The sequence below is a fragment of the Odontesthes bonariensis genome, chromosome 12 (assembly GCF_027942865.1).
Source record: "Odontesthes bonariensis isolate fOdoBon6 chromosome 12, fOdoBon6.hap1, whole genome shotgun sequence".
In the NCBI taxonomy this organism is placed as follows: domain Eukaryota; kingdom Metazoa; phylum Chordata; class Actinopteri; order Atheriniformes; family Atherinopsidae; genus Odontesthes; species Odontesthes bonariensis.
In genome coordinates this window covers 38,576,935-38,594,941 of record NC_134517.1, presented here as the reverse complement: position 1 = coordinate 38,594,941, position 18,007 = coordinate 38,576,935, and the positions used below count along the sequence as shown (strand labels likewise).

Here is an 18,007-nt window from a genome sequence, read left to right as displayed (position 1 = left end):
AAAACAAACCCATCATCCCGGTCGTAGCAGGCTCAGTTCCGAGTCCAGACCCCTGCTTCCCCCCTGCACTTTCAGTAGAGGCAACTAGGGTCCAGATAAACACCTGAAATTCACATGAGAAGGAAAACAGCGTCATTATGAGGAGTGCTGCTATGCTGCATCGTACCGGTTTTCCCGTCTCCATCTCCTTTTCCCTCTTCAGGAACTCCATGGCTTGCAGGATCGCTCGGTAGTCGTGGATTCCGTGTTCCCGCAGGATCCTCTCGTAGTCCTTAGGGTCGTGACCTCTGAGCAGCGCCACGATATCGACCTCTTCGTCTTTCTTGGGACTCTTCTGCTTGGAAGGAGTCCTGACAAACATGAAAAGCATCATCAGAGACGGTCCTTTCCTCAGCAGGATGTGGACACCCACACGAGTCTGCTTCACTTCTTCGGTGAGCCTTACTTCTTGAGCCTCGTCCGAATGTCTCCGATTCCCTCCATCTCCTCCTTTTTGCTGACCTCCATGTCAGCACCACTCTCGATCTCTCCGTGTTTGTTGGAGGCGACACATCTGTAGAGACCAGAGTCGGACTTGGTCACATCTTTGATCTCCAGTTTGGCATCCTGGCCCTTGTGCTCGATGGAGATACGACCACCGGCGGTGATCTGCCTCCATTTTCCCTTCATCCACTTCACGCTGGGGATCGGGTCCCCGCCAATCTTGGCGATGAAGGTTGCGGTGCCCTCTGTAAAAACAGGCAAAACAGGGTTAGGGTTATAAAAAGAAGTGAACCTTCAGCTCCATGTGGAAATGTACGGCACCAGGGGTGAAACAGGTCTGGGCAATGAAGTCTCCTTACTCTCCGAGACAGCAATGTTTTTAGGTTCCTCGATGAAGTACAGGTTGTCGAGTCTTTTGACCGGGGCGGCTGCGGCCGGGGCAGCAGCCTCGGTGGGGGCGGCCTTCGCTCCTTTATCTGAAAATAAATTGTGTTCATGAGTGAAATAGCATCTTAGACCCAACCAATCCTCAGTTTTAGTCCCACATCCTTTTTCATATCTATCAAGTCTGTCTCTGTTGACAGGATATGTACCTCAGCCTTTTAAGGTTGCTGTAATTAAACCTTTACTTAAAAAACCTACTCTTGATTCAGAAGTGTTGGCTCATTATAGACCTATATCCAGTCTCCCTTTTATGCCTAAAGTTTTTTATAAAATAGTTGCAGCTCAGCTTTGTGATCATTTACACAGAAATAATCTGAAGAGTTTCAGTCAGGATTCAGAGTGCATCATAGCACAGAAACTGCACTGCTGAAAGTTACCAATGATCTCCTCTTAGCCTCTGATAGCGGACTTGTGTCTGTGCTTGTCCTGTTGGATCTCAGTGCTGCATTTGATACGGTCGATCACAGTATCTTATTACACAGACTTGAACATGTTATTGGGATTAAAGGAACTGCATTAGGCTGGTTTAAGTCATATTTATCTGATAGATTTCAGTTTGTTCTTGTAAATGAAGAATCATCCTCACACACCAGAGTAAGTCATGGAGTTCCCCAGGGTTCTGTGCTTGGACCGATTCTTTTCACTTTATACATGCTTCCATTAGGTAACATTATTAGACAGCATGGCATAAATTTCCATTGCTATGCTGATGATACTCAGCTGTACTTATCTATAAAACCAGATGAACCCAATAGGTTGGTCAGACTACAAGCATGTCTTAAAGACATAAAGACCTGGATGAATCAGAACTTTCTGCTTCTAAATTCAGACAAAACTGAAGTCGTTATCTTTGGACCTGAGCGCTTCAGGGAGAAACAATCTGGCTATATAGTTACTCTGGATGGTATTTCCTCAGCTTCTGGTCCTACAGTGAGGAACCTTGGAGTTATTTCTGACCAGGATCTGTCCTCTGACTCACATATAAAACAGGTTTCTCGGACTGCCTTCTTTCACCTTCGTAATATTGTTAAAAATCAGGACCCTCATTAGGAACCTAGTAAAGCTTATGGTTAGGCATGGCTCAGGTGACCCTGAAACATTGAATTAACTCCAGAAACATCAACAATTAGACCAAAGTATCCCAGACAGATTTGGTTACCTTTCACAGTGACCTTGGCCTTGCAGAAGTCAGAGCCAGTGGCATTGCTGGCCTTACACAGGTAATCTCCTGCATCAGACTTTGACACTGAGCTGACCTCCAGGCAAGCCGACCCAGCAGAAAATGTGATTTTGGTGTTCTGGTCGGACTTCAGCTCCCTCCTGTCCTTCATCCACTGGATGATCAGAGGAGGGGAGCCTCTGACGTGGCACTTGAGGCTGAGTTTCTCCCCCTCGTTCACCGCCACCGGCTTCAGAGGAACGTCAAATTTGGGAGCCTGGCCAGCTTCTACAGAAATGGTTGAAGAAAGGCAGGACAACTATAGATACTTGCTTTTCAAACAATTAGACGGCAAACAGGAATTTCTGCAGCATTATTTAACCTTCAGACGGACACTGTATAACCAAGTCTTTGTTTCTGATTCCAGAGGAACCCGCTGTAATCCAGACATTTACATGTTGATAGCCTGCTGGATTCTTAATGGATGGCTAAAGATGCTACACCTGTTTCTGACTGATTTCACCATGTTGTATGAATTCATCTGAAACCCCACTCAGTCTGTGGACTCTGCTTTCATACTGGGCCTCAAGTTTCCTCCCAAACATGAGGCCCAGCTGGATTTAGACAATAAATGATAACAATAGACACATTCCTACCTGAAACTGTGAGGGACACCTGGCATGAAGCTTTGCCGGCTTCGTTAGAAGCCTCGCAGGTGTAAACACCGCCGTCAGAAACAGAGGAGTCTTTGACACACAGCACAGCCAAGTTGTTCTTGAAGCTGATGTCATATTTTCCAGAGGCATTGATCTTTGTGCTGTCCTTGTACCAGGTGATGGTCATTGGCTGGGAGCCAGACGTCCGGCCCTCCATCTTTACCGTCTTACCAATCGAATCCACCATGGATTCAGAGGGCCTCGAGGTGAAGCTTGGAGGGACTTTGCGTTCTGTTTGTAGGGGAGAAAGTGAAGAAAATCAGGCCGTGTTGTGACATGGGAAATGGTTTTAAATCCAAAATGTGAACATCCTTGACCAGGCCACTGGGCCCTGAGCACAGCACCAGGTAAAACGTCACAGTAAAGACCTTCAGATGACAAAAACAACCTGTGACACAAATGCAAAGAAAAGCAACACTTCGGCCTGTGGACAGATATCTGAGCCAACCAGTGCCGAAGACATCAGAGCCTTCTGAAACTATACAAAACATTGTTCTTTACAGTCCTAGCATACACCAGACCAGCCAGCCCTAAACTCATCCACAGCATGATCCAGGACGGCTGAGAGCCTGCCTCCTCGTTACCAACAAGCATCCAACCACAGGAAACAGCTGCACTGTACGTTAGCGTTAGCGTTAGCGTTAGTCAAAGGACTGTGGGATGGGATCAGTGTGTTGGTTAGTGTGTTACCTATTTTAACATGAGCATGACAGGAGTCAGTTCCCTCAGCGTTGGAAATTTCACAGGTGTATTTCCCTGCAGCAGCAGCTCTGTCGCTGTTCAGGACCTCCAGAATGCACAAGGAGCCGGTGGTCTTCACGTTGTACTGGTAAGAGGCCCAGATCAGCTTGTCGTCCTTCTTCCAGGTGACGTAGACCCTCTGACTCCCGGTGTAGGCGCACTCCAGCCTCAGGGGTTTGCCCTGCTCGTGGGCGACGTCCTTTAGCTTCTTGACAAACCGTACAGGTTCTGAGAGAAGCAATGTTGAAATCAAACAGAGACCACAGACTACAGTATGTCACTGGTACCCGGTACCCGGGGGGAGTCCGAGGGTCTTTGTGTATAGGAAGAAAGGCTATGTGGGTGGAGGAAGCCTTAGCTCGGTGTGAAAATGAGACAGGTTACAGGCTTTGGACACAAGCTATGTGAGTGGAATTAGTGGTTACCTAAAGGAACTGTTCTCTTCATGCATTAAGTGAATGGTGGGAGCTGTGGGTACCGAGCTGCTGGTTGTTGTTACCTAGTTTGATATAAGCATGGCAGATATCTGAGCCTTCACTGTTGGAAATTTCACAAGTGTATCTCCCGCGAGCTTCCTCCCGGTCGCTGTTCAGAACCTCCAGCACACAGCTGCAGTCTGTCGTCCTGACGTTATACTTATAGGAGGCCCAGATGGGGCTCCCATCTTTCCTCCAGCTCACGCTCATTCTTTGGCTACCGGTGAACGCCACTCTAAGGGCCAGCGGTTCGCCCACTCGGAAGGTGGCGTTTTCCAGCTTCCTGATGAAGCGGGCCGGTTCTGTGAGAAGCAGTGATGGTTGTTAGATGCAAAGGTGATGGTTATCACAGGTTATAATTACAATTCAAACATGAAAGTGTAATTATGATTAACTGATGAGAGTCGGTTAGTTCTGAACAAGTCTGTGGACCTGCATCTGTTCCACCGGCCTCTGTTGAACAGAATCAGTAATCATAGATTCTCTCCTGCATTCGTCTGTCTGAAAGCAGACCAACGATAGGGCCTTCTGGTGCCAAATAAAGAAATTAATCTTGGGTGAAGAAGAGAGCTGTTTTGTTGTAGACTGACTGATAAATGTAACCTCTGTAACCCTAACCCTAACCTCTATAACTCTAACCCTACCCTCTGTAACCCTAACCCTAACCTCTGTAACTCTAACCCTAACCTATATAACCCTAACCCTAACCTCTATAACCCTAACCTCTGTGACCCTAATCCTAACCTATATAACCCTAACCTCTATAACCCTAACCTCTGTAACCCTAACCTCTGTAACCCTAATCATAACCTCTATAACCCTAACCCTAACCTCTATAACCCTAACCCTAACCTTTGTAACCCTAACCCTAACCTCTGTAACCCTAACCCTAACCTTTGTAACCCTAACCCTAACCTCTGTAACCCTAACCTCTGTAACTCTAACCTCTGTAACCCTAACCCTAATCTCTGTAACCCTAACTCTAACCCTACCCTCTGTAACCCTAACCCTAACCTCTGTAACTCTAACCCTAACCTATATAACCCTAACCCTAACCTCTGTAACCCTAATCCTAACCTTTGTAACCCTAACCCTAACCTCTGTAACTCTAACCTCTGTAACCCTAACCCTAACTTCTGTAACTCTAACCTCTGTAACCCTAACCCTAACTTCTGTAACCCTAACCTCTATAACCCAAACCCTAACCTCTGTAACTAGTGATGCTCCGATCGATCGGCTGCCGATCATGATCGGCCGATAATGCCCAAAAATAGCCTGATCGGCGATCGGAAAAATATGCCGATCAAAAAGCCGATCACGTGACGTAATTACTAGCGACACTTTCTAATGTGGTACGTGACGTGTGTACAGAACCGAACAGGCAAAACCTCTACAGTGCATCTCGACAACATGACCTCTCCTGTCTGGAATTTCTTCAAAGTGTGTCAGAAAGATGTGAAACTTACTGCGGTCACGCCATCTGCGCTTCGGAGAGGCATGGTCGCGCTAGCTACACTTGAAAATCGAGTGCCCGTTTACATCGCATCATACGGTAAAGCGTGTGAGCGGTTTTATGGTGCATTCAAGTGCACCCCGTAAACTCAGAAATCCATATCGAAGTTGATTTTTCATTTGTTGGAATACATACACCTGTCATTACTTGGTTGTTTTTTTTTACTACATTATTTTTAATGATTAAAATAAAATGATATAACAAAATTATTGAAGCATATTCAGAATCAAACTCATTTCTGCATAGTCAGATTTGAAAACTTTATATAGAACCAAATCAAAATTTTCTCTGCCGACTCCACCAGATTCTTGTTCTACATGTCCCCTGGCAGTTTAATTTCTATAAATGGTGCACTCTCTGCTAGATGAAAGGCATGGAAATGTCCGATTCCTTCCGTGATCGGCAGTGATCGGCAATCGGGCAGATCATAATTTTGGTGATCGGTGATCGGTCCAAAAAATGCTGATCGGAGCATCACTATCTGTAACCCTGACCTCTGTAACCCAAACCCTAACCTCTGTAACCAAAACCCTAACCTCTGTAACCCTAACCTCTGTAACCATAACCCTAACATCTGTAACCCTAACCTCTGTAACCCAAACCCTAACCTCTGTAACCCTAACCCTAATCTCTGTAACCCTAACTCTAACTCTACCCTCTGTAACCCAAACCCTAACCTCTGTAACCATAACCTCTGTAACCCTAACCTCTGTAACCCAAACCCTAACCTCTGTAACCCAAACCCTAATCTCTGTAACCCTAACTCTAACTCTACCCTCTGTAACCCAAACCCTAACCTCTGTAACCCTAACCTCTGTAACCCTAACCCTAACCTCTGTAACCCAAACCCTAATCTCTGTAACCCTAACTCTAACTCTACCCTCTGTAACCCAAACCCTAACCTCTGTAACCATAACCTCTGTAACCCTAACCTCTGTAACCCAAACCTCTGTAACCCTAACCCTAACCTCTGTAACCCAAACCCTAACCTCTGTAACCCTAACCTCTGTAACCCTAACCTCTGTAACCCTAACCCTAACCTCTGTAACCCAAACCCTAACCTCTGTAACCCTAACCTCTGTAACCCAAACCCTAACCTCTGTAATCCAAACCCTAACCTCTGTAACCCTAACCCTAATCTCTGTAACTCTAACTCTACCCTCTGTAACCCTAACCTCTGTAACTCTAACCCTAACCTATATAACCCTAACCCTAACCTCTATAACCCTAACCTCTGTAACCCTAACCCTAACCTTTGTAACCCTAATCCTAACCTCTATAACCCTAACCCTAACGTTTGTAACCCTAATCCTAACCTCTATAACCCTAACCCTAACCTCTTTAACCCAAACCCTAACCTCTGTAACCCTAACCCTAACCTCTGTAACCCAAACCCTAACCTCTGTAACCCTAACCTCTGTAACCCAAACCCTAACCTCTGTAATCCAAACCCTAACCTCTGTAACCCTAACCCTAATCTCTGTAACTCTAACTCTACCCTCTGTAACCCTAACCTCTGTAACTCTAACCCTAACCTATATAACCCTAACCCTAACCTCTATAACCCTAACCTCTGTAACCCTAACCCTAACCTTTGTAACCCTAATCCTAACCTCTATAACCCTAACCCTAACGTTTGTAACCCTAATCCTAACCTCTATAACCCTAACCCTAACCTCTTTAACCCAAACCCTAACCTCTGTAACCCTAACCCTAACCTTTGTAACCCTAATCCTAACCTCTATAACCCTAACCCTAACGTTTGTAACCCTAATCCTAACCTCTATAACCCTAACCCTAACCTCTTTAACCCAAACCCTAACCTCTGTAACCCTAACTCTAACTCTACCCTCTGTAACCCAAACCCTAACCTCTGTAACCATAACCTCTGTAACCCTAACCTCTGTAACCCAAACCTCTGTAACCCTAACCCTAACCTCTGTAACCCAAACCCTAACCTCTGTAACCCTAACCTCTGTAACCCTAACCTCTGTAACCCTAACCCTAACCTCTGTAACCCAAACCCTAACCTCTGTAACCCTAACCTCTGTAACCCAAACCCTAACCTCTGTAATCCAAACCCTAACCTCTGTAACCCTAACCCTAATCTCTGTAACTCTAACTCTACCCTCTGTAACCCTAACCTCTGTAACTCTAACCCTAACCTATATAACCCTAACCCTAACCTCTATAACCCTAACCTCTGTAACCCTAACCCTAACCTTTGTAACCCTAATCCTAACCTCTATAACCCTAACCCTAACGTTTGTAACCCTAATCCTAACCTCTATAACCCTAACCCTAACCTCTTTAACCCAAACCCTAACCTCTGTAACCCTAACCCTAACCTCTGTAACCCAAACCCTAACCTCTGTAACCCTAACCTCTGTAACCCAAACCCTAACCTCTGTAATCCAAACCCTAACCTCTGTAACCCTAACCCTAATCTCTGTAACTCTAACTCTACCCTCTGTAACCCTAACCTCTGTAACTCTAACCCTAACCTATATAACCCTAACCCTAACCTCTATAACCCTAACCTCTGTAACCCTAACCCTAACCTTTGTAACCCTAATCCTAACCTCTATAACCCTAACCCTAACGTTTGTAACCCTAATCCTAACCTCTATAACCCTAACCCTAACCTCTTTAACCCAAACCCTAACCTCTGTAACCCTAACCCTAACCTTTGTAACCCTAATCCTAACCTCTATAACCCTAACCCTAACGTTTGTAACCCTAATCCTAACCTCTATAACCCTAACCCTAACCTCTTTAACCCAAACCCTAACCTCTGTAACCCTAACCCTAACCTTTGTAACCCTAAACCTAACCTCTATAACCCTAACCCTAACCTTTGTAACCCTAACCCTAACCTCTGTAACCCTAACCTCTGTAACCCTAACCCTAACCCTAACCTCTGTAACCCAAACCCTAACCTCTGTAACCCTAACCCTAACCTCTGTAACCCAAACCCTAACCTCTGTAACCCTAACCCTAATCTTTGTAACCCTAACCCTATCAAAAAATAATTTATGGAATGGGACTTGGTGCTATGACTGGTTTCCCTGGTGGGGACACAGGGAAATGTGCAAAGAGGAGGATGAAATGCTGTAAACAGTCACTGCACATCATCTTCAGGCAGAGTAAACCAGCAGAAATTCGGTTTCTTCTTTCAGCTGTTCTGAAAGGCGCAGAAAAAGAATCCTTCTCTGATATTTGCCCAACAGAAGCCGATGGAACAGAGCCGGTCAGCAGATGAAGCATCTGTGTGTTAACAAACTTGTGAAGTTCCATGTTAGTGTGTGAGCTTAATGGGATGAGTTATACCTTTTTTAGTTGTTTTACAGAGGACATAAGCATCGCAGACGTCTGAGCCTTCTGCATTGGAAACTTGACAAGAGTAGACCCCCGCCGCCTCCTCTCTGTCACTATTGAGGACTTCCAGAGTGCACGAGGAACCGGTGGTCCTGACGTTGTATTTGTACGAAGCCCAGATGGGCTTCCCGTCCTTCACCCAGCTCACGTGGATGTGCTGACTGCCAGCGTACGTGCACCTCAGAGTTAGTGGGTCACCCAGCCTGTATGACGCGTCTTCCAACTTTTTCACAAAGCGAACTGGTTCTGAGGAGGTAATAGTGGTGTTAGTCGTGTCAGGTGACCTACCCTGTGAGCTCAGCGCTGATGGAGTGTGTTAGCAGGAATTTACCTAGTCTGACATGAGCGTGGCAGATAGCAGAGCTACAAGCGTTTGATATCTCACAGGAATATCTCCCAGCAGCCTGTTCTCTGTCACTGTTGAGGACCTCCAGGACACAAGACTTGTCTGTAGTCTTGACGTTGTACTTGTAAGAGGCCCAGATCGGCTTGCCATCCTTCTTCCAGCCCACATACACATGCCTGCTGCCTGTATACGTGACCCGAAGCTTCAGAGGCTGGCCAACTCTAAAGGTCATGTCTTCCAGCTTTTTCACAAAGCGCATAGGTTCTATGAGAGGTAAGGAGTTGGTTATTAGTGAGTGGAATGAAGTTAGTGAAAAATGATGTTAAACTACAAGGAGGGCTCCTTTATTCCAGTTTTTATGTATGACCACATGATAAAAGCTATGTTGTTATGATCCAAGGCTGTGAAAGTCAACTTCTCTGCAGTTAACAGTAAACATCTGTAAAGTTCCACTGAGGAGCATCCATTAACCATAACACAGACCAAACATGGGTGTTTTCTGCAGAAAATATCCCAGTAAAACAGCTTTAAACTCGTTCATCAGGTCCTCACCAGGTACTGAAATGAGTTAAAGGCAACATGACCTTAAACACCGTGTCATTATCTATTGAACAGAAATCAAAGGATTCTTATTTTTTCCTGATGTGCAGATGATCCATCGTTTTGGTCCGATGGATCATAGAAAGCTGAAAATAAGGAGCCCTCACTGGTCCCTGGTGGTAGATGTTTACCTAGGGTGACCTGAGCAGAGCAGACAGCAGTGTTCTCAGAGTTAGAGATTTCACAGGAGTATCTCCCTGCTGCCTCCAGCCGGTCACTGTTCAGGACCTCCAGGACACAGGAGTTATCTGTGGTCCTGACGTTGTACTTGTATGAAGCCCAGATGGGTTTCCCATCCTTCCTCCAGCTCACGTGCACCCTGGGGCTGGCACTGTAAGCGCAGTACAGCGACAGCGGCTCCCCGAGCCTGAAAGTCGTGTCTTCCAGCTCTTTGGTAAAGCTCACGGGTTCTACAGGGGGCAATGTTAGGGGTTAGTTAATATCACAGGAAGCAAATAAACCTTTACGTGAACAGACTAAATGGGATGGTCTGCTGTGAGATCAGCGGTAATGACGGACATCAGGTGCACCAGGTGTTAGCTTTACCTATCTTAACCATAGCATGGCAGATATCAGTGCCCTCGGAATTAGAAATCTCGCAGGAGTATTTCCCAGCTGCTTCCCGCCCGTCGCTGTTAAGAACCTCCAGGGTGCTGGAGAAGTTTGTGGTTTTTACGTTGTACTTGTATGACGCCCATATGGGTTTGCCATCCTTCATCCAGCTGACGTAAATCCTCTGACTGCCAGTGAACGTGCACTCCAGCGCCAGAGCGTGGCCGATTTTATAGGAGCCGTTTCTCAGTTTTCTGACAAACCGAGCCGGTTCTAAGGAATCAGTGAGTAATGGTGTTAGATCATGTGAGCAGTGGTGTTTAAACAAGCTGGTTAAATGAAAAACATCAAAAAATGACTGGTTATCTCTGCAAAGAAACACTGAGGTGGTTTGCAACGTGGTTTACCTAGTTTAACATTTGCATGGCAGACGTCGCTTCCTGCAGCGTTAGAAATTTCACACGAGTATCTTCCCACGGCTTCTTCTCGGTCACTGTTCAGGACCTCCAGGATGCAGGCGTCTTTGGTTGTTTTGACGTTGTACTTATACGACGCCCAGATTAGTTTGTCGTCCTTCTTCCAAGTCACATGGACTCTCTGGCTCCCGGTAAACGTGCACTTCAGGGTCAGAGGCTCGCGGAGTCGGAAATGAGTGTCTCGCAGCTTGTTGACGAAGCGAACGGGTTCTGAGAGGAGCAATGGTTGTGTTAGTTGAATGTGGCCTGCGGTCTGCTGGCAGGCAGGTAGTTAGGGTTAAGGGAATGAGTTAGTCCTAGGTGAGAACCAGAACGTACTCTAGGTGTGTGATGCGTTTGTGACTTTACCTAAGCTGACACGAGCGTGGCAAACATCCGTTCCAGCTGTGTTGGAAATTTCACAGCTGTAAGTTCCAGCTGCTTCGGGCCTGTCGCTGTTCAGGACCTCCAGAACGCAGGTGGAGTCGGTGGTTCTAACGTTGTACTGATAGGACGCCCAGATCAGCTTGCTGTCTTTCTTCCATGTGACGTAGACCCTCTGGCTCCCGGTGTAAGAGCAGATCAGCCTCAGCGGCTGACCGACCATGAAGGTCGTGTCTTCCAGCTTCTTGACGAAGCGCACCGGTTCTGAGAGAAGCAATGCTGGTTTAGAAAGGGGTTCCTGCCCTGCGTCATACCTCTATGGCAGAGTTAGCTCACAAGTTGTACCAAAAACACATTAAGAACTATGAAGAGAAAGCTGCATTAGTATTTTATGCCAAGAGTTGTTCTCCATGTGTACATTGTTAGAGATGTTGGGAAATGTTAGTGTTGGAATGTGAGTATCACCTTTCACCGCCACGCTGCAGCCGGAGGAGGCCGAACCGATCCGGTTCTCGGCCTTGCAGGTGTATTCACCGTGATCGAACTTAGTCGTCTTGCTCAGTTTCAAAGTGGCAACACCGTTTGAGAAGTCCATCGAACAAGTGGTGGACTTACGCAGCTGTCCGCCAGCCTTATACCAAGCTACAGAGATATTAGGGGTCCCGGTGAGGCGGCACCTCAGGGTGACCGCTTCACCCAGGGTAACCTCTACTGCCTCCATCTTGTCAACAAAGTGTGGCGGTTCTAAAATGAGACATGATGATGGTTTACTGCAGATGTTAAGATGTGGATGAATATATGAAATGAAAAAGTAGAACTTTTATCAAACTGAACCCAGTAACATGCAGGAGCTCATCTTTTTTACCTAAAAGAGACACTTGTGCCTCACATCTGTCACTTCCTACTCCGTTGTCTACTTCGCATGAGTATCTGCCCGCTGCCTCCAATCTGTCGGAGTTCAGAACCTCCAGGATGCTGGACCTGTCTGTGGTGATCACATTGTACTGATACGAGGCCCAGATGAGTTTACCGTCCTTGTTCCAGGTCACATGTATCCTGGGAGTCCCAGAGAAGGTGACCTCCAGCCTCAGAGGCTTGCCCTTCTCAGAGGAAATGTCCTTCAGCTTCTTCACAAAGTGGACCGGTTCTGAGAGAGGTAATTCCATCATCAGTTATTCACTGCTTACTGTCAGAGGAGCACACTTACGGAGGAGATCCGTCATGCGTACAAACCTTTCACCAGCAGAAGAACTGGGCAGCTCTCCTTCCCGGCGTCGTTAATGATCTGGCAGGTGTACTCTCCTGCGTGGGACTCGTCCACCCTGAGGAGCACCAAAGTGGCCACGTCGTCCTTCATGGAGATCTCGCAGCCTCTTCCGTGCTGCATTTCCCTAGTTCCCCTGAACCATTTGACCTTCAAAGGGGCGCTTCCTTTCACTTTAGCTGAGAAAGTTACGTTTTTGCCGGGTAATGTTTCTCGGGCTTCAGGCGGAGCCACGAAAGATGGAGGTTCTGGTTTCAGGCAGAGAAGATGGATTGTAAGATAAAGATCTTGGTAATGACCTGATGCTGCGCTGAGGATCCCCCTCACCCAAATGATGCGTTCACTGACCTGTCACATTCACAGACGCACTGGTCTCGCTGTCCCCTGCAGCGTTCACAGCTTTGCACGTGTATTTCCCAGAATCCGACATCCTGACACTCTGAACGGCCAGTCTGCAGCTATTATCCGTGCAGCTGATGTCATACCCTGGGCTGCTCTTGATCTCCTGTCCGTTGTGGAACCAGGAAGTGGTTAAAGGAGACGATCCGGTAACCTTACACTCCATCTCACCAGGCTTACCCACAACTAGGTGGGTGTCTCTCAGCTTCCTTATGAAACTGGGTGGAATCAACTTATCTATTGTGAAAGAACATTGTGTTAGGAGGCATGATCTGCCCGCTAAGGGTAAAAAAGATTATCTGCTGGGGTCACCCACCTGAGACTGACAGCTTAGTTTTACAAGAGGCTGTCCCAACATGATTTGTAACATCTAGTTTGTATTCTCCTGCATCTGTTTTCTCAACAGACCGGATCTTCAGGATGGCCGTCTTCTTGGTGAAGGACATCTGATACTTAGCGCCGGCACTCAGCTCCTTGTTATCCTTGAACCACTTGGTTTTCAGCTCAGGTGAACCAGATACTGTAACTTCAAGAGAAGCGTTGTCTCCTGACTTCACACTCATGGACTCTGGGCTTTCCACAACCGCAGCAGGTTCTAAAAGCGTGGGAACAAGACGTTAAGCTAACCGAATTCTTGGTCTGTCATCGCTGATGTTAGAAGTCTGGAGTTCTACAAACCTAATACGATCACTTGGGAGACACACTCCACGACTCCGGAGTCGTTCCTCAGCTGGCAGGTGTATCTGCCGGCTGAGGTGGAGTCGGCTTTGGGCACAACCAGGGTGGCCACTTTGTTCTCAAAGGAGATCTTCCTGTTGTCGCCGTCTCTGAGGATGTGATCTTTGTCCTGGACCCAGGACACGGTCAGAGGCTCAGAGCCTTTCACCGTGACCGTGAGAGTCAGCTGCTGGCCGGCTCTCACTGACTGCTCCACCAGCTTCTTCACAAACGCTGGTTGCTCTGAATCATAGTGGAAAGATCACAGGTGAGGAGACGAGGCGGCAGGTAGGCTAAGGTTAAATGGCCTCTGATTCTGTACCAACCTTTGAGGGTAACGTTAGCGCGGCAGACCTCGCTGCCTACATCGTTTGACACCCTGCACTCATAGAGACCGGCATCATCTTTCTCCAGCTTCATCAGGTGCAGCGTGGCAGAGCTGCCCACGCTCACCAGCTTGTACTTCTTACTCTCCTTCAGTGGCCTTTTGTCTTTGTACCAGCTGACCTGGAAAGGTGGCGTGCCATACATCTCACAGTGCAGGCTGGCGTCTTTGCCTACAGTGCCCTCCACCGGGCTCGGGCTTTTAGTAAAGGATGGGGATTCTGGAAGATATATGGTCAGGTGTTTAAAGAAAGGAGCATTCTTCATGGCAAGCAGTTCAGATGAGCATTCCAACTGGTTGTAAAGTCTTGGTTGAGGGTCATGCTGAAGTTCAGTCCATGCTCGAGGAATCCATCTTACAGAAAATAACCAGCGGCGGGAGAGAAACACTCGTGTTCATGCTGCTGTAGGATGTGAGGGCGGCTCGTACCGTGCGGAGATCAGAGAGCGGCGTGACAGAAAACAACAAGTCATTCCACCTTAAACAGGTCACAACATGAGGTGTGCGCTAAGTTCCCAAACTTTTCCATGCCAAGGCCCCCAAACAGTGTTAGCTTCTGGCCTCTTTGCAAACCACAGACAATGCTACAAAATATGTAAAGAAACATCAACTTTTAGAACGTATTTTCTTTCTTTTCTTCACGGACAGCAGCTCGCCGTGTGAATGCAGCCTGACTAAATGCTCTTCTTTACGTCTGAAGAAGTCAACCGTTTTTTCTGACTCTGCCGGATGTTTTTGTATCAAGTGACGCTGAAGTTTCGAAGGTTTTGAACACTCATTTGAGAGGGTCTCCAGACAGAGGACGCATTTCGGGCAATCGTGGCCATTTTTCTGTACGGCTGTAAAGCCAAACTTAATGTATGCTGCCTCATACTTTCTGATTTTAGTTGGCCAGTTCTTAGGCTTTTTCTGCATCAGTGTCCTCCACAGCAGGGCTGTTGGTCAGTTCCTTTAGTCTCCTCCTAGTCAAAAATCTGTCCATTTTGGCTAAGCTACCTACATGCTAGCTTGAGGAGCAGAGCAGCTTCAGAACAGGTGCAAACCGCCAGGTCTACCATGTTTTGACTGGCAGCCAATCAGAAAGACAAGCATGGCAAATAACATTTCGATATGATATATTATTATAAATTGTATTTTACAATACTGATTAAAAAAAGTGACTATTTTTTATAATGATGTTTAAAAAAAATTTGATTCTATTTTTGCATTTTTTTTCTTATCTTCCCTCCAATTTTCTGAGGCCCCCCTAGCGCCCCGTGGTGGCCCCCCAGGGGGCCGAGGCCCCCACTTTGAAAACCACTGCGCTAAGTCATTCCACCTTAAACAGGTTACAACATGAGGTGTGCGCTGGCTAAGTCATTCCACCTTAAAAAGGTTACAACATGAGGTGTTCGCTAAGTCATTCCTTAAAAAGGTTTCCTAATCAGAGACACACCAATCAGACTCATGCTTTCTGACACTGGAGGACTGGAAACCAGATTCCATCCTGAAGTTTTCACACAGGCTTCCAGAAACACTCAAACACAAGCCAGAGAACCACAGGAAGAGTCATTCCTTCCTTTCATGCTGCCCAGAGGGTAAATCCGGGTAAGTCAGGGTACCCGCCGCACGGCTGACCTTGAACAGTGAGCGCGGTGCTGCAGCTGGCGCTGCCGGCATCGTTATGAGCCTCACACGTGTAGACGCCGTTATCCTCGAACCTGGTGGAGCGCAGCTGCAGGTACGCGCTCGAGTCAACGAACATGGTTTTATAGTTTCCTCCGTCGGTTATCTTTTGGTCGTTTTTGTACCAGCACATTTTCAGGGAGCGCGCGCTGGTGGCCTTGCATTCAAGGCGGAGTCCCTCGCACTGCTTCACAAAGGTAGTGGGAGGCAGTTTCAGGACGAACTGAGGAGGCTCTGCAAAGTCAGAAATAGATGAAGTTACGCCACAGTCGGACCAGCATGAACTGAGAGCTGAGCATCCGTGGGATGGATGGAGGATGCGGACAGGTGACTGAAGACAACACAGATAACCTGCGAGAAAATGCATGAGATCAAAGGAAGAAAGAGGAGCTGTGAAAATGAAGAAAAAAGATGGAGTTAAATGAGTGGTGATGGACAAAAAAGAACAGTCCAACCTGTCACCAACAACTCTGCTGCACTTCTCACTGCCCCCGCTGCGTTGCTAACTCGGCAGGAATAAATGCCCCCCTGCAGAGTCCCGACCGAGCGCAGCTGAAGGGAGGAGGAAAACGCCTCCAGGCTAACTGTGCACCAAGCTCCGGTGAGGAGTTCACTGTCATCCCTGAACCATTTCACCGTTAATGGAGGGGTCCCTTCGAAGACACTTCTGAAGAGTACGTCAGACTGTGGAGCAACAGCCTGAGACTGAGGTTCGGATACAAATCTGGGTGGCACTAAAACCCACAGAGAGAGGATTAAGACACATGACTGCTGCTGGGCTGATCCAAGCCCAAACCCAACCCAACCCAACCCAAAGGTCTGGATGCTAACCTTTAGCTGTGAGAACCCCGCTGCACACACAGCTGCCAGCTTCATTGGTGACCCTGCAGGAATACTCTCCCGTGTCGGCGCCTCGGCTCAGTTTGAGCTCCAGTGCGACGGTGTTTCCGCTGCGCAGAGCTTTGTACTTTGAGCTCTGGGTGATCTTTTGCTTCCCTTTGCTCCATTCAACAGAAAGAGGAGCAGAACCAGCCACGCTGCACTCCAGTGTAACCACTGAACCCAAAGCTGCTTGGATGTTCGTTAATTTCTTAGAGAATGTGGGAGGAGCTACTCCGTCTGTTTCAAATCACATCACATTAGAATTAGCTTTAAAGAAAGAGGCAATTCTACAATGTAAAAGATATTTTCTGTAATGATGTTGAGGATTTCTCTACGAACCCAAAACAATCAGCATGACTTCACAGCTGCATGTTCCAGCAGAGTTTTTCACTTCCAGCAGGTACTGTCCGCTGTCCTCCAGCTGAGAGGACGCTATAAACACCCCGCTGAGGTTGCCCTGCTCGTAAAGACCATGTTCTCTGCTCTGCTGCAGCTCTTTGCCATCTTTGGTCCATCTCACACTCATCTGAGGAGTTCCAGCTATCCTACACTCCAGACTAACCGGATCCCCACGGGTCACTCTGACCACTCCTGGGTTCTCTTGGATGGTCGGTGGTTCTATGGTACCAAGATATGAGGGTGAGTGTGTGTTAATGCAGTTAGAGCTGGCTCAAAGGTTATGTGCCTGGGCACAAAGAGAGCAGCACAGCATTTATCCTGCTTCATTCACCACCTGCCAGCTGTATTTCCCACCATGAGCCGCATCACAGGCAGGAATCCTGAGAGCGGCCTCTCTGTTCTGAAAGGTTCTCTGGATCTGTGGATCCTCTGGGATCCAAAGCTCAGAGAGCCGTCCCCAGAGCAGTGAAAGTGGTGATGTTCGGTGGGAAAATATCTGTGAAACCTTTCAGAACCAGCGCCGCAGAACCAGCGCCGCAGAGCCAGCGCCGCAGAGCCAGCGCCGCAGAGCCAGCGCCGCAGAACCAGCGCCGCAGAGCCAGCGCCGCAGAGCCAGCGCCGCAGAGCCAGCAACGCAGAGCCAGCGCCGCAGAGCTAGCAACGCAGAGCTAGCAACGCAGAGCTAGCAACGCATAGCCAGCGCAGCTCCCAACCTGGTCAGCTGCCACACCCTGATAAACACCCACATCCTGCACCCTGCAGACCTTCAGGCTCACAGCTTCACCATCAGCATCAATGTGTTTCTGGCTGGGTTTGATGGGCCTTTTGTCTTTAAACCATGAAACTTTATATGGAGCACTTCCTGCCACTTTGGGCTCAAACACTGCAGGGGAACCTTTAACAACCTCAAGGGACAAAAGCTCTGTAACAAGCGAAGGAGGCTCTGAAATACCAAAGCAGATCCCACTAACATCCCCTCCGAGCTGTTTGGGGAAGTCTCCTTTTGACCAGCATGTAAACAGAACCAACCTTTGACCTCCAGCCAACAG

General features: G+C 47.6%; 1 protein-coding gene across 34 annotated transcripts in view; it reads right to left on the bottom strand.

The window, feature by feature from the left end:
• Window positions 1-18,007, bottom strand: part of ttn.1 (titin, tandem duplicate 1) — a 210,403-nt gene that overhangs the window by 131,244 nt on the left and 61,152 nt on the right. For 25 of the 34 annotated variants that reach the window (XM_075480395.1, XM_075480400.1, XM_075480404.1 and 22 more), the window contains 24 exons: window positions 16,899-17,177; window positions 16,509-16,796; window positions 16,133-16,411; window positions 15,630-15,911; window positions 13,954-14,232; window positions 13,589-13,870; window positions 13,227-13,505; window positions 12,860-13,147; window positions 12,481-12,759; window positions 12,113-12,394; window positions 11,713-11,991; window positions 11,233-11,511; window positions 10,816-11,094; window positions 10,403-10,681; window positions 9,988-10,266; window positions 9,242-9,520; window positions 8,863-9,156; window positions 4,043-4,321; window positions 3,493-3,771; window positions 2,743-3,033; window positions 2,087-2,374; window positions 843-959; window positions 446-728; window positions 167-350 (listed from right to left, as the gene is read on the bottom strand). In XM_075480395.1, the coding sequence (XP_075336510.1) occupies window positions 167-350; window positions 446-728; window positions 843-959; window positions 2,087-2,374; window positions 2,743-3,033; window positions 3,493-3,771; window positions 4,043-4,321; window positions 8,863-9,156; window positions 9,242-9,520; window positions 9,988-10,266; window positions 10,403-10,681; window positions 10,816-11,094; window positions 11,233-11,511; window positions 11,713-11,991; window positions 12,113-12,394; window positions 12,481-12,759; window positions 12,860-13,147; window positions 13,227-13,505; window positions 13,589-13,870; window positions 13,954-14,232; window positions 15,630-15,911; window positions 16,133-16,411; window positions 16,509-16,796; window positions 16,899-17,177 (6,506 nt within the window). The remainder of the gene's footprint in view (window positions 1-166; window positions 351-445; window positions 729-842; window positions 960-2,086; window positions 2,375-2,742; window positions 3,034-3,492; window positions 3,772-4,042; window positions 4,322-8,862; window positions 9,157-9,241; window positions 9,521-9,987; window positions 10,267-10,402; window positions 10,682-10,815; window positions 11,095-11,232; window positions 11,512-11,712; window positions 11,992-12,112; window positions 12,395-12,480; window positions 12,760-12,859; window positions 13,148-13,226; window positions 13,506-13,588; window positions 13,871-13,953; window positions 14,233-15,629; window positions 15,912-16,132; window positions 16,412-16,508; window positions 16,797-16,898; window positions 17,178-18,007) is intronic. The other 9 variants (XM_075480407.1, XM_075480425.1, XM_075480429.1 and 6 more) reach the window with 7 other exon arrangements.